Source organism: Berghia stephanieae, chromosome 5 (assembly GCF_034508935.2).
Source record: "Berghia stephanieae isolate SIO BIC M18660-M18661 chromosome 5, UCSD_Bste_1.3, whole genome shotgun sequence".
NCBI lineage: Eukaryota > Metazoa > Mollusca > Gastropoda > Nudibranchia > Aeolidiidae > Berghia > Berghia stephanieae.
In genome coordinates this window covers 48849352-48863185 of record NC_088364.1, presented here as the reverse complement: position 1 = coordinate 48863185, position 13834 = coordinate 48849352, and the positions used below count along the sequence as shown (strand labels likewise).

The window sequence follows — 13834 nt, the reverse complement described above, 5'->3', positions numbered from 1 at the left end:
CACTGTATTTGGATATATTGAATGGGTTTTGGCGCCAATGTTATAACGAATTAGGCTGTTAAAAGTCCCTGCCATAGCCGGTAAATTTTACATGAGAGAGAGCTTGAAATACATAGAGAGAGAGAGAGAGAGAGAGAGAGAGAGAGAGAGAGAGAGAGAGAGAGAGAGAGAGAGAGAGAGAGAGAGAGAGAGAGAAATCCCGGGGGTTTAAATAACTCTGTTATAACCGGGTCCCTATTATATTCCTGTTACTGTTTGTCATACAAGGGTTCCACTGTAGATACATTGTGCGCATTTTCCACTAAACGTGCTGTTCAAAGCTCAATTGTTTCCTTTAATGAGGTAACTTCAGAGCTAGACGATTAAATAACAATAAAATCACAATCGTCTACACAGCTATTACATATAAACTGAACATAAAATTAACACGCGCCGTGGGGTGAAAAAGCATGAACTATTCGAAATTTGGAGAAAGTTCTTCCCAACCTGGCGTATTAATATTTCATTTTTCTTGCCAATTAGTTTCAATTAAGTCGCATTCAAAAAAATTCTTTACTCATTTCTTAAAACACAATATTACAGTATTTGTATGGTCTTTTGAGTGGAAGTGACGGATACAAACAAAATAGATTTCTGCAGACAATTTGATATTTCCTCGAACTTATTTACACCGCATCACACTCACATAGTTTGAAGAAGTCTACTCTGGAGTCAGAAAACACTCTTTCAGCACGTGCTAGAACCTTGATGTGTGACATGTAAGTGACAAAGTTAGCGGGTTGAAGGATTCAAATTAATTATGAATTTAATACGTCCACTTCTCGGTCACATGAACGGTCATCAAATCCAAATTTATCGATCACGTGACTTATCAGTATCAGGTGACTTTGCAGCGGCTTCTACGATTGTAAACAGCGGGTTGGTGTAGAGTTTATTACAACGTTTTATGAATAAAAATCAATGACATCAATTTATTGTTGAACAAATTAACCGAATCCCCATTTGATGATGTCGAAAGTGCATTTTATTAGTATATTAGGTAAATTAAAAACATTTTTAATCAATCACTCTTAACTGTCCAGCATTAAAGATAGAAGGCAAAGGGCGTCAGCGTTAGCCGTTAGCACTCCTCGGTTGTAGTTGTAGATATCTAGTCTCGTCTACATGTCCTCGACCTGAGTCTCGTTCACCTCTCTTATGATTACTCCCTGCAGACTTCCTCTTCATGTCTGTGGGAACGTTTGTTGCTTTTGGGGTTGCTGCACTGTCAGTCATTCATGCAGTATGGGTTAACTTACTTTATAATTAAAAATTCTCAACTTGTTGATGTTGACGAAGCGGTCAAGCATATTATGTGAATCATGGCTGTGTAATAATGTTGATATTGAACACATGGTGAAATGTAGACTCATTTAAAGAACTTTATCTGTCAACTGTTGATGGTGTGCACATGTACATGTATGCTGTTCTGTCAAGAATTTTTTTATATGATGTTCGTAAAACAATGGATGCAGTGACACTGACTGAAACTGAAATTGAATAGAATGACTGATTATGAAACCAAAGTACTCTTATATGGAACCCTGTACAAAATCAACAATACTGTATGACTCTTTTGTTTTTATCGTTGATCGCCATATACCTCTTTCTAAACGTAGAAAGTCTTTTTCAAAAATTGAGCTTTTTATATAGCGCAATATCCACTAAATGTGCTCAAAGCACTTTACAGGGGGTCCCTGGTCAACAGCAACATTTACATGTAGGACGGGACATGCCGCCTGTTAGGCGATATTACAATTTTTTTGACAAAGACACCGCTGTTAACGACCAGGTACTCATTTTACACCCGAGTACGATGAGAGAATGTGAGTAAAGAGCCTTTACCAAGGACTCAACTATGCGCGAGGCTCGAACCCAGAACCTTCTGATCACATCTAGGAGTGTGATTTTTACAAAAATGAAAAAACCTAATTTTAATTCTACAAAACTGTTATCCCTTTGCTAGTACTGTCTCATTTGAATTTCTTTGACTTGCTTCTTATCGACCTTATCCGACTACGGGCTGTGTAGTCTAGTGGTATGGCACTTGCCTTCAGATTGAAAGGTCCAGGGTTGGAGTCCCGCTCTGAGCGATGCATAGTTGAGTCCTCGGAAAAGGCTCTTTATTCACATTCTCTTACCACACTCGGGTGAAAATGAGTACCTGGCCATTAACAGCGTTGTCTCTGTAATATTGCGAACTGGCATCAAGTTTTGTCCTACATGTTAAGTGTTCCTGTTGGCTAGTGACCCCTTGTAAAGCGCTTTGAACACATGTAGTGAATATTGCACTATATAAATGTTCAGTTTAATATTTTTTATTTTTACCCAGAACTGGGCAAATTATGGTGCTGCACAGTATTGACCAGTTTGATTGAACAAACATTAAAACATGCTGAGACATTATGCTGGCTTACTAAGAGTAGACTACACAATTGGTTTGTAATTTTTCAAGTCACAATCTCCAGACTGTATTCATGAAATGATCACCCAATATAACCGAGTCCAGCAGCTTAGGTTTTAAGAAAGAGGTTCCAATGATAAACATAAACAATTTTTAGGCGATAGATCTTTTTATAAAGCTGGATCCATGTTTGGACAAACCTCAGACATTCAGGCAAGTGGGCAGCATTAAGGCTTTTGAGAAAAGGCTTAAAACTCGTCTTTTCAACAAAGTTTTGTTTTACATGGATTTCTTTGTAAATATGTGATCCAGCATCTCATAGTGGTATGATGTGTGGATGGAACATGTGCAGCAAATTGAGTTTATAGTCTCAAATATGAAACTCGAGGGTTTGGGGGGTTCATTTGTATTAGTAAAGGTGGGGAAAAAGTACAATTTCTTATAATGTAAAAACATATTCTTAGTTCACAATCTTATCATTTTTATTCTTAATCCGCCTTTCTGGGTCCCATTCATCCTGACATAATACCGATTTGTGACGGTGGGTCGCATGTTTATCTGTTTTTCACCTATTATTTATCTAGAAGGGTTTAGTTTGAATGGATTATTGAGAGCATGTGATTATTGATATAATTGAGTGACAATCCAACTGTATGCGATATGTAAGGATTTTGAGGTTTTAATATAAAAAGAGTCATGAGGTTCAAGGTATCCAGAGCTTATCTTGGTTTCTGTAACTTTATACAGACAGTAGCCATTAATTACTTCCTACCCTCTGGCTAGTAGTTTAGTTTTTAGATTAGTAATTTCTACTAGATCTAGCAAACCCAACCAACCCAATCACTGTATGATGGACAGGCGAATTAGAAAAAAAAAATTGACTGCCCTTGACATTGATACAAGTCCATTTGATTGTAAGGAAATCGCTTTCCCTGTGAGGTAAAGGGAACCTTAATATAAGCACCATATAAATATGATATGATCCTTTTTTCCCCAGAGTTCTTACTGATTTTAGAACTACTCACCTTGCCTTTTTGAGTGTTATATGAAGGAAGCCAACAACAAAGATGTCTGAAATTCCACCCAAAATGAAAGCTCTTATGAAGAAAGCAGAGGGAATCTCATATTCTTATTGTGAGATTGAAACACCAGAACCTGGAGACGGTGAAGTGCTGATTAAAGTGCATGCTGTAGGAATTTGTGGTTCTGATATTGCTTTTTACAAATGGGATCATATAGCACCGTGAGTGTTAACAATTATTTATACCATTTTTTTTATATACTAGATAACAAAACCCAATCACTTTGTTGTCATATCTACCATCCAACACACTTGTTCCTTCTATGTTTAAAAAAAAAATTTTTTCTTCAGTTAGGTTTAGTGTGTGTATTCAAGTTCAAGACCATAAGATACAAGAGGCACACTATGCCCATCACCGCAGATCTTATACACATAAATGTTACCTATCACACCACACTAATCCTGTCACTCAAATCATTCAATCCTCCCGGTGTTTTTGTATATGTGGAAAACATGTTGAAATGATGTTGGGTCTGTGATATCTGTTATGTCACGTGGTAGTTTGTTCCATTCACATACTGTTCGAGGGAAAAAGCTGTATTTTTATTTGTTTGTTTTTGCAAATGGAAGGTTGAATTTGTCAGTGTGATGAAGCTTGGTCGAGTATATGTTTTTAAAATTGTTAATGTAGATTGGAATGTTTATGACTGAGTGTTTGCTTGTGACTGTTTTGTGAAATAGATGTATGTGCGCATTCTCTCTATGAGACTGGAGTGTTGGCCATCTTAGAACGTCTAGAGTTACTGTCACATAACCCGGTTCCATCTTGTGACAATTTGTGGCAAATCTTGCAGCTGATCTCTGAATGTTTTCAATGGCTTTTATGTCCTTAATTTTGTAGGGATCCCATGCAGTACAAGCATACTCCAAATGGGTCTCACAAGTTGAATATATGCCTGTGCCTTTGTCTTTTCGGGTCATTGATGGAGATTTCTCTTGATAAAATGTAATGTTTTGAAGGCCTTTGTCACAATATGGTGGATGTGATGTTCCCACTGCAGAGTGTTATTTAAGTGGACTACAAGGTACGTTATACTATTACTATTTATGTGTTTAAGTTTTGGCCTAACATTTTGTATCAATATGTTTTTCTTGGTGGAAATTGACATCACAGAGCATTTTTCAGGGTGGATATTGATTATGATTACATAGTGGTTTCCACTTAAAGGCTCTCCATCTAAATAGACTTTTTCCTATTTTCATGGAATTGTGTTATAGAAAGTTTACTATATAAATTAGACCATAGGTCCTTACTTACTTATTTACTTACTTACTTATCCAAACCAGCGACCAGCTGAGCTCTAGCCCTTCGGTCTTGTGCCATGATGTAGAACTTAGACGTCTTTGTAGTTGTTCCAAGTGACTATACAGTGTGTTGCTGATGCTTGGATTTGGTGGGAGGAATGTGCATCTCAGAAGAAAATAATGTAAACCAAAACTGTGTCATTAAAAATAATGTCGTTTGGAGAAAAAAATTTAATGAAAATGATGCTAATAATGTACTTAAAACTGACAAGGAATAAAAGATGTTAGCATTACAAAGGTCTAATCAGTATTTACATAATTCTACACATGATGGGATATACAATCTAATTGGATCTGCCAGGCTACTTCTTCGTCTTCCTGCATATTTGCAAACCACCTGGGGTGCATTGTCGCAGACTTTGGTGTGCATGTTCTAACTAGAGCATTTATAAAGAGCAATATCAACTAAGTGGTCGTTGCTCCTAATAACATATCTTGACCACCCCTTCTTACTCTTTTAAAATTTTTATATTAAAAATTGGACATGACTTATAATATTTAAAAATTTTATGTTTTTTTTTTTAGACAGATGGCATCAGTGCCTTTCATTCCTGGTCATGAATGTGCAGGGACAGTTGTCAAATGCGGAGCCAACACTTCAATTGCCCTTGGGACCAAAGTAGGAGTGGAGAACCATTTTTTCTGTGGTCAATGTTACCAGTGCCAACACGAAAATGGTGCTATTTGTTTAAACATGGGACAATTTGGCATTGGAAAACAAACACAGCATGGAGGTTGCTCAGAGTATTCTATCGTTCCAGAAAAATACCTGTATGCCTTGACAAGAGATTTAGGTAGGATATGGACTGATGTAACACCAGTGTTATTGCTAGATATGCCATATTAAATTTATTTAATAGGAATTTGTCGTACATTAATCTCATATAAACATATACATGTGTATATTATGATGAAATATAGACTGATGTAACTGCAGTGTTATAGCTAGATTAAGCCATATTACATTTATTTAATAGGAATTTGTCGTACATTAATCTCATGTAAAAGAATACATGTGTATGTGAATGAGCTTGGTTCTTGAAAATCATCAATGTTTTAGCTTGATTGTAGAATATCTTTATTTTACATTTATTTTGTGTACCAGAATATATATGATTTGTAAGTGATGCAATGAGTTTTCATCATACCTACTGTCTCTGTATCTATGAAGCCCTCTCAAACTTATCTGGAAATGAACAAAACTTTGGAGGGGAAGAAGTTGTCTTCCACTCGCCATACTTTATCAATAGAAACGAAGTGTACAAAAAGAAAACGACGAATTACATTTTATGTGCCTAGGTGGTTTAACAGTGATCCTTCTGTGATCTGTTTTCTGAACGCTTGCAGGACAGTTGCCCTCTTTATTTTTCTTCTTCTTCTTCTTCTTCTTCTTCTTCTTCTTCTTCTTCTTCTTCTTCTTCTTCTTCTTCTTCTTCTTCTTCTTCTTCTTCTTCTTCTTCTTCTTCTTCTTCTTCTTCTTCTTTTATTATTATTATTATTATTATTATTATTATTATTATTATTATTATTATTATTATATACCTTTCTCTATACATTGTTGTTATTATTTTATATCATCTAAACTAAATATCCCTTACTATTATTCTCCTTACTAAGACATATCATAGGTATTTGCACATCAATTGTCAATACCATTTTTTGGTTATTTGATGAAGGATTTGCATTTAACCTAATGGTTGTCATGTGCAGTAAGACATTGTGCATTTAGACAAGCAATGCAGGTCTATATGCTCGCTGCCTTGGTACCTATTTCACCTAAATGCTCACTTTGAAATAGGAACTTTTCTGTCACTGTCTCTAGTTCCAGTCGTCACAAGTATTTTTTAAACCCTTGTTTTTCAGGCATCTATGCAGAGAAATCACTGCCATGTCTAACAGCTTTGACCTCCCAGGTCTTTTGCTTAGAGAAAGATAGATGAATGTTACCCTTGTAGGATGTTTTCTTTTTGGTGTTTTGTTTTAGATACATCATCTCTCTCTTTTTATGTTGTTATCTAATAATAATCTCTATCGAGTTTATCCCCTCTCTTTAGTAATGGGGTGTTTAGTCTGGGTGGGACTTTTGAAAGGGCAAAGACCATATGCCCAGATAGATTGTTTTTGGGATTCATGGGATTTTTTTTCTTCCCTTTTTGAACAAATCTTTTGTTTTACTTTTTTTTAGGCACTCATACATGTAGATTAGTTACATCCAAGTGCTGATTCTCTGAAAAACAAACTTAATGAGACCCGTTCCTTAGACTTACTAAATAGCCACTTAATGATTATTTATCATTGCATTTGATTTATTCGTTTATGGAAGTGTGAATATTTCTAAAGTTTCAGTGGTAAGAAATTGACTTAATGAAGTTTTATCCATATCAGGTTCTCAGGCTGCAAGACAAGGAAATAATTTGGCATTGCGAAGTATCATTGTCACCATTCCCATTCATATTTGAAATAACAGAAACCTTTTTTAGTGACCAAATCTAGTGGAGGTTTGGTAAAAGTTTTGGGGAGGAGGACAAAGAGGTGGGATTAGTTTAGGGATTGGGGATGGGAAGGGGGGGGGGGGGGGGCCTGAGTATATATCTAAATTAATTCAAGGTTAAGTTGAACACGCTTGAAAATATTAAGGGGCACAAAATGAAGTTTGGGTTTGGATGCAAATCTGTGATTAGCAATTTGCCAAATAAATAAAAAAAAATTATGAATAACGGATCAAAATAGTGAATAAAGTGCTTTGAGGTGCATTCAGTATGGTGTAACTGTGGGAAAAGCCAGTTGTAAATAAGCATTTTGTTATTTTATTGTTTAGAAGAATTTATAGAATTTAGAAATCAAAATTTTAATTGTTCCCCTGCTTGTGTTATCTGGTAATACGCTATGAGCTCATTTAGTGAATTTTACAGTATATTTAAAAAGCTCATGTTTAATCGCCTTAAGACGAAATTTGTTTGAATGAGAGGTTAATTTTGCTTAAATGACTGGTTTTACTTTTCAGCATCTTGAATATCGGGCATTCCAAACATCATCACTGTATGCAGAAAAAAGGAAATGATTGAGTGAATGTTAACCTCTTTATTCATAACATTCCATATCCACATTCGATCCTCATGATAAAGAGGCTGTTACATCTTGAGCCTCTTTAAATCCGATTTTTAATTAATTTATGCTATTCTTTTCCAGGTTTGATCTTCCATTTTGGATTATCAATCACAATCATGAAGTGAGTATTTTGGAAAGGGCAGAGTTGAGTAATATTGCCGTTGAAAACATTTTTCACTTTCACCAATCGTATGGTTGTAAAAAAAAACACACAAAAAACAAGAAAACATTATTTTGAAAGTCTATCTGTGCCAGGACTATTTGGGATAGAATTCAAAATATTTAAGTGAGCGAAAATCTTTGGGTAAGACTTAAACTTTTAATTCAAAGTCAAACGGCTTAAATACTAAATCAGTTCATCTTCCCTCGGTTTTCCTGACACTCCAGTATTATTCATGACGTTAGTCCAATTGCTAAATTGCGACTCAAATAGCTACATTACTGTTCCAGTCCAATTGCTAAATTGCGACTCAAATAGCTACATTACTATTCCAGTCCAATTGCTAAATTGCGACTCAAATAGCTACATTACTATTCCAGTCCAATTGCTAAATTGCGACTCAAATAGCTACATTACTATTCCAGTCCAATTGCTAAACTGCGACTCAAATAGCTACATTACTATTCCTGTCCAATTGCTAAATTGCGACTCAAATAGCTACATTACTATTCCAGTCCAATTGCTAAATTGCGACTCAAATAGCTACATTACTATTCCAATTCAAAGAAAAAAAAAAAAAAAAAAAAGAAAGACCCAACAAAGACAATTTCTGAAATTAACCAAAAATTTAACTCAAAATATATATTAAAATGTCAAGCAAATTTTTGGCCATATAATGAGGGTTAAATGACCTGTAAAGTGCTTTGAGCACATATTAGTTCGTTGCTTGTTTTTTGTTGGGTCATTATTTTTAATTTTTGTTTGTTTTGTTTTGTTTGTTTCTTTGTTTGTTTTTTGGGTTTTTTTTTGGTTTATTACAATATGGAAATAAGACAGGTGACTGACGGGAAAGGAAAACAAAAGGAAAAGATGTATGGAGTGATAAGCTATTTGCTCTATGTTTATGTATTAATGCAATCTCTTCTTGTAGCGAAGTCAAGCAACATTCAGAGGTCAGATGGTTAACAATAATTTGAAAATCTTTATTAAGTAAGGCTTTTTACAAGCTCTTCCCTACTTTAATCAATCCTGTCTGTAGGCAGTTAGAGACACTGTAAGATTAGTAGTTTGAAAATAATGTCAAACGGTTGTCTTGTCAGGTCTGCAATTTGTTAATGACTTTTGGAGGGAATAAAGGAATCAATGTGAAGCGCAATGAACATGGTTTATTCAGTGTAATGACTTACGGTACTCGACTTCTTGTTTTGCACTTTGGCTGTTTTCACCAATTCAGTTATGAAGTCTTTCCAATGTAGATTATTTTGTTCCACAATTCTTAAGTATTCCATGCCATGGATAGTTTTCAGTTTTAATATCCATGATCTTTAACCTAAAGCATTACATGTCTTTGTTGTAACCGGCAGTATTGTGAGGGATATTCCTCAAAAAGGCGTGACAGACAAAATATATGTCCTGGATCATCACCATCGATTTTCTTAGAAGAGAGCAAAACAGATTCCAATATAAGTGTACACATCTATTTGCATAGTTATTTATATTTGTAGAAAATCCACTCGATTAAAAGGTTGGAAATTGGTTTGGCAAAAGAGGCAAAATTTTCCCAACTCTGTCCATATAGCCATTTCTTTTGTTTGAAAGATCTATTTAATTGTTGAAAAGTTAAAGCTTTTGTTTGTTTCAGATCCAGAAGAAATAACAATGCTGGAACCTCTTGGTGTTGCCCATAATGCCATTGAGAGGCTTGATGTTAAAGGTCAGGATGTTCTGGTGACTGGATGTGGACCTGTAGGGCTCATGGCCCAGGCTGTAGCCAAAAATCTTGGAGCCAAAAGGTTACCTACTTAATTCTGGCCCATGCTTCTTTAATTTTAATATATACCTTTAATTTAAAGGCGACAGTGACTATACTAGTGGTGAGGGTAATGATGATAAAGACGAAGATGCTACTAATATCGTTAAATGGAATAAATAAGTATGCACTCTGTGCATACTCTATGCAGAAATTATAACTACTCTTTGCAGAAATTATAACTTTAAAGAAATTAACACGCTGAAATGTCTTTAAAAATTAGAAATTGTCCTTTAGAGCCATGAAGCCCGTGAGGCATAATTTACCCCCCTCCCCCCCCCCCCCCCCTCCCCCCCCCCCCCCCCCCCCCCCGCTCCCTAACTCCCCACTTTTTTTTCTCTTTAAAATGGCAATAAAATTAGCTGTTATCCCTGGAATATAATGCTATTTTATTCAAAGTACTTTCCACCAAGTATTACAAATCAAGTTACCCAATCATTCCTGTGTGGACAGATAAGTCCGAAAATGTGGGCGAGGAGAGATTATATTTTAAATACTCTACTCTCTTCGGAGCCAAATCCAGTACTTTGGTATGTTCAGTTCTTTATCGGTTGAGCCATTGGAACCTTTTAAACCATATTTATGTATGCATAAACTCAATAACTTTAACTTTCTATTTACTCTACCAATCAAACTTTAGATTTCTTGTTTGATTATGATCACTATCACCCAAGTTATTTCAACATAATGTTGTTGATTTCAACATTCATGTCAAAACATCCAGCTTTCTCAATTTTTAATCTTTGAATATGGAATAGGATTTTGTTTTTCAAATTTTATCTTTGAATATTTTACATCCATTAATGTAGAGTTGTCGCTGTCGATGTTGATGGTAAAAAATTAAAGCTGGCCAAGTTGGTGGGTGCTGACATCACTGTCAATTCAAAAGAAAATGATTTGAAAGAGGTAATTCAATTGTTCTTACTATTTAGAGTAGTAGAGGCAATTTTTGTCACCATTTTTCAATTTTTAGTATCAGTCATCATTGATACCTATAGAATACGAAATTAAGGCAAGGGTGGGACAAAGTAAAAGTAACATCTATTATGAATATCTTATTATTATTATTATATCAGAATGTAGAAAATTTTGGTTAAACTCAAAATGATAAGAAAAAGGAAATTAGATCAAAAGGTTTTTGAAGTTTAAGAAACAAACTTCAATCTCCTGAAAAAATGGCGTTTATAAAAACTCAAATTTGAAATGAAATTCTAGGCAGTAAGTTCATCTCAATAAAATACAGTTTTGAAACGATTGGCCACTGACACATTTAAGCACAATCTAAAAACCCTCCTTTAATACATGACTGCTGTTGTTTCTTGACACCAAAATGATGGACCTGTACTTATAAAATCGTTAAAAAAAATTATTTTTTTACTGCAGCTGGACATAAGCAACTGTAAATGACTGTACTGTACAGTACTCTTGATAGCACTTTCCATTTTGTAAAATATATGCACTTGATATTCCATATAATCAGGTAATCATGTCAAGTTTCTTGATTTCAGTTTGTTATGGAGCTGAGTGGTGGAGTTGGTATGGACAGATTGTGCGAGTGTTCTGGTGCTTCATCTGCTGCTAATGCAAGCTTCTCCCTTATACGCAAAGGAGGTCATATTTGCATCGTGGGTGTGTCAAAACAGCCTTTACACATTGAAAATGTCTTAGAGGATATTGGTATGTGTGAACTTAATGCTATGGGTCTTTTTATTATTATTTTTTTGTTTATTTCTATTTAATTAATTAATTTCTGCAATGACTGAAAATGGAGTAGGTTGAGTATTAAATTGCGACTGATGGTATAAAGGTATGTCCTTATACTGGAATAACGAAAAAAAAAATAAAGACAATCAATGGTAAAAATTGATAAGCTACAAGGCAGTGACAATCATGTTTACTTTCACTCGCCATTGGACACAGTGGGGGGGGGGGGGGGGGGGGGGGGGGGGGGGGGAGGTTGGGATTTTATTTTCTTCTAGCCTTGGGTCTCAATGGCTCGGTCTTATAAAATCTTGTCACAGAATTAAGAACTATCCAATAACAAAAATGTGTTGGAAGTTTGTTTAATAACAAGGTTTTACCTTCTTACTTACTTAAAAAACAAATTAAGTGTTTGAATTGCCCCTTGATTACTTATATATTTTGTCAGTGAGTGCGGTTTGATATTAAAATCAGAATTTGTTAGATATATACTTTTTGCAAGACATTGGTACTGAGGTGGAGGGGGGGGGGGGGGGAACTTCTCATATGTCATTTTAAATTCTTTTTCATTTTGTCATACATTGTCCAGTGCTCAAGGCCCTGACGATGAAGTCAGTTCATGGTCGGTTGATATTTCACACTTGGAAGGAAACTGAAAAACTCGTGGCTGATAAGAAGATAGATGTGAAAGCTGTAATAACTCATCGTTTCCCCATGTCTAAATTTGAGGAGGCTTTTGAAACTCTTTTCTCTGGAAAGGCTTGCAAGATAATCATGGATCCTTCAAAATAGGGATTTGATTTCAGTTAGGTCTGCATGCTGAATTGATATTTTCCTTAATTGTATTGTCCTATTTTTTTTCTTCTATAATTCGTTTTAATCCATTTTTTGTTCCTTATCAGTGATAACAAAGGAATACTTTCGATGTCATTATGCACATCAGTTTAACAATTGAAAAAGCGCAATACGTGATGCCAGAAAACAAAAGTAACAATATTCAATGATATCCTATTAGTATTGTTTTCTTTCTAGGAGATTATTAGAATTACTAATCAATGATATTGTTTGTAAATTATAGACGAATAATGGAAGTTAGGACTCTAACAATCCTGAAGAATTGTGCAACATTTTTGCAACAATCATTTTAAAGACAAACATTTATAATGGTCAGACATTTACTAAGCAATATTGTATTAATTGGCAATTAAAAAATAAACTACCATGGAGATGTGTCTTAATGTTTAACTAGTTTCTTTTGGTACTTTATACCGCTTTTCATAGCATTTCTTTGTATTTACTGTATGTTCATTAAATACTAATATATAATATATTTACACAAAAAAATTATATATACATGCAACAAAGTATTGTAAAGTTTTACATGCTTTTGGAAATTAAACTTTTACCATATTATTGAGTCATATTATACATAATTTATTGGATCTTATTAAACAGTTTATTTGGATTTCATATTTATCCCTTGTGTCTTTTACTTCTTGGCAACTTTTGTATCAGTTTTCTTATGAATATAATATTGTATTTGATGCTGTTCTTGATGTTTAAGCCAAGTTTACGATTACAATATCGGGTTTGGAGCCCTCGACAACCCCTTTTGAGCCTGGGAACTCCACTTTTTCTGTCTATATCTTTTGATCCCCTCCTTAAAGAGTTGTGTGCTCGATCTAAAATAAAACTATTTGGTTTTACCAGTCTTGGTCCTTTTCCTGAGAGGGAGACAACCAGATGTGTGATTTCGTTTTTCCAACTTGAGGCAACTGTATGCAACGCTGGGTGGGCAGAGATGTCACTTTTGCTGTGTCTTCTATTCCCCCTATATGTCATGGTCTCAAGTGAGTAAAGAGCTACTCGACTATGCATAAAGATATATGTAGAATGAGGCCCCAGAATTTACTAGTTACTATAAATGAAAAACAATTAACGATTTGTTTACAATGAAATAAAAATAATGATGAAATTTAATTAAAAGAGATAAACAGTGATCGTGGCAGTTACAAATAGAGATATGAATATTTTACGTAACTTATGATAATATGTCAGGTTCGTAAGTTTACGTTTCCAGGCAGTTGATGGGCTTGGATGATCTATTCCTCTGATAACAGGATCGGACTCGTAAAATTCCACTTCCAGGCAATTGGTAAGAGGTTATTGTGTAGTCCTTTGACAGCGGGCTTGGGTTTGATCCTTGAAGATTATACAATCAAAGTT

General features: G+C 34.8%; 1 protein-coding gene across 3 annotated transcripts; it reads left to right on the top strand.

Annotated features, from left to right (window-relative positions):
- Positions 1–688: 688 nt before the first annotated feature.
- LOC144973090 (L-threonine 3-dehydrogenase-like) lies at positions 689–13078 on the top strand. 3 transcript variants are annotated; one of them, XM_078915119.1, is made up of 7 exons: positions 689–758; positions 3441–3686; positions 5355–5623; positions 9740–9890; positions 10717–10813; positions 11416–11584; positions 12198–13078. In XM_078915119.1, the coding sequence occupies exons 2-7, from the start codon at positions 3511–3513 to the stop codon at positions 12398–12400; spliced, it is 1065 nt and encodes a 354-aa protein (XP_078771245.1). In that variant the 5' UTR covers positions 689–758; positions 3441–3510; the 3' UTR covers positions 12401–13078. The 3 variants fall into 3 exon arrangements, with proteins under 3 accessions (XP_078771245.1, XP_078771244.1, XP_078771246.1); XM_078915118.1 differs by lacking the exon at positions 689–758 and adding an exon at positions 866–1039; XM_078915120.1 differs by lacking the exon at positions 689–758 and adding an exon at positions 4366–4549 and having other exon boundaries at positions 3571–3686.
- The last annotated feature ends 756 nt before the right edge of the window (positions 13079–13834 follow it).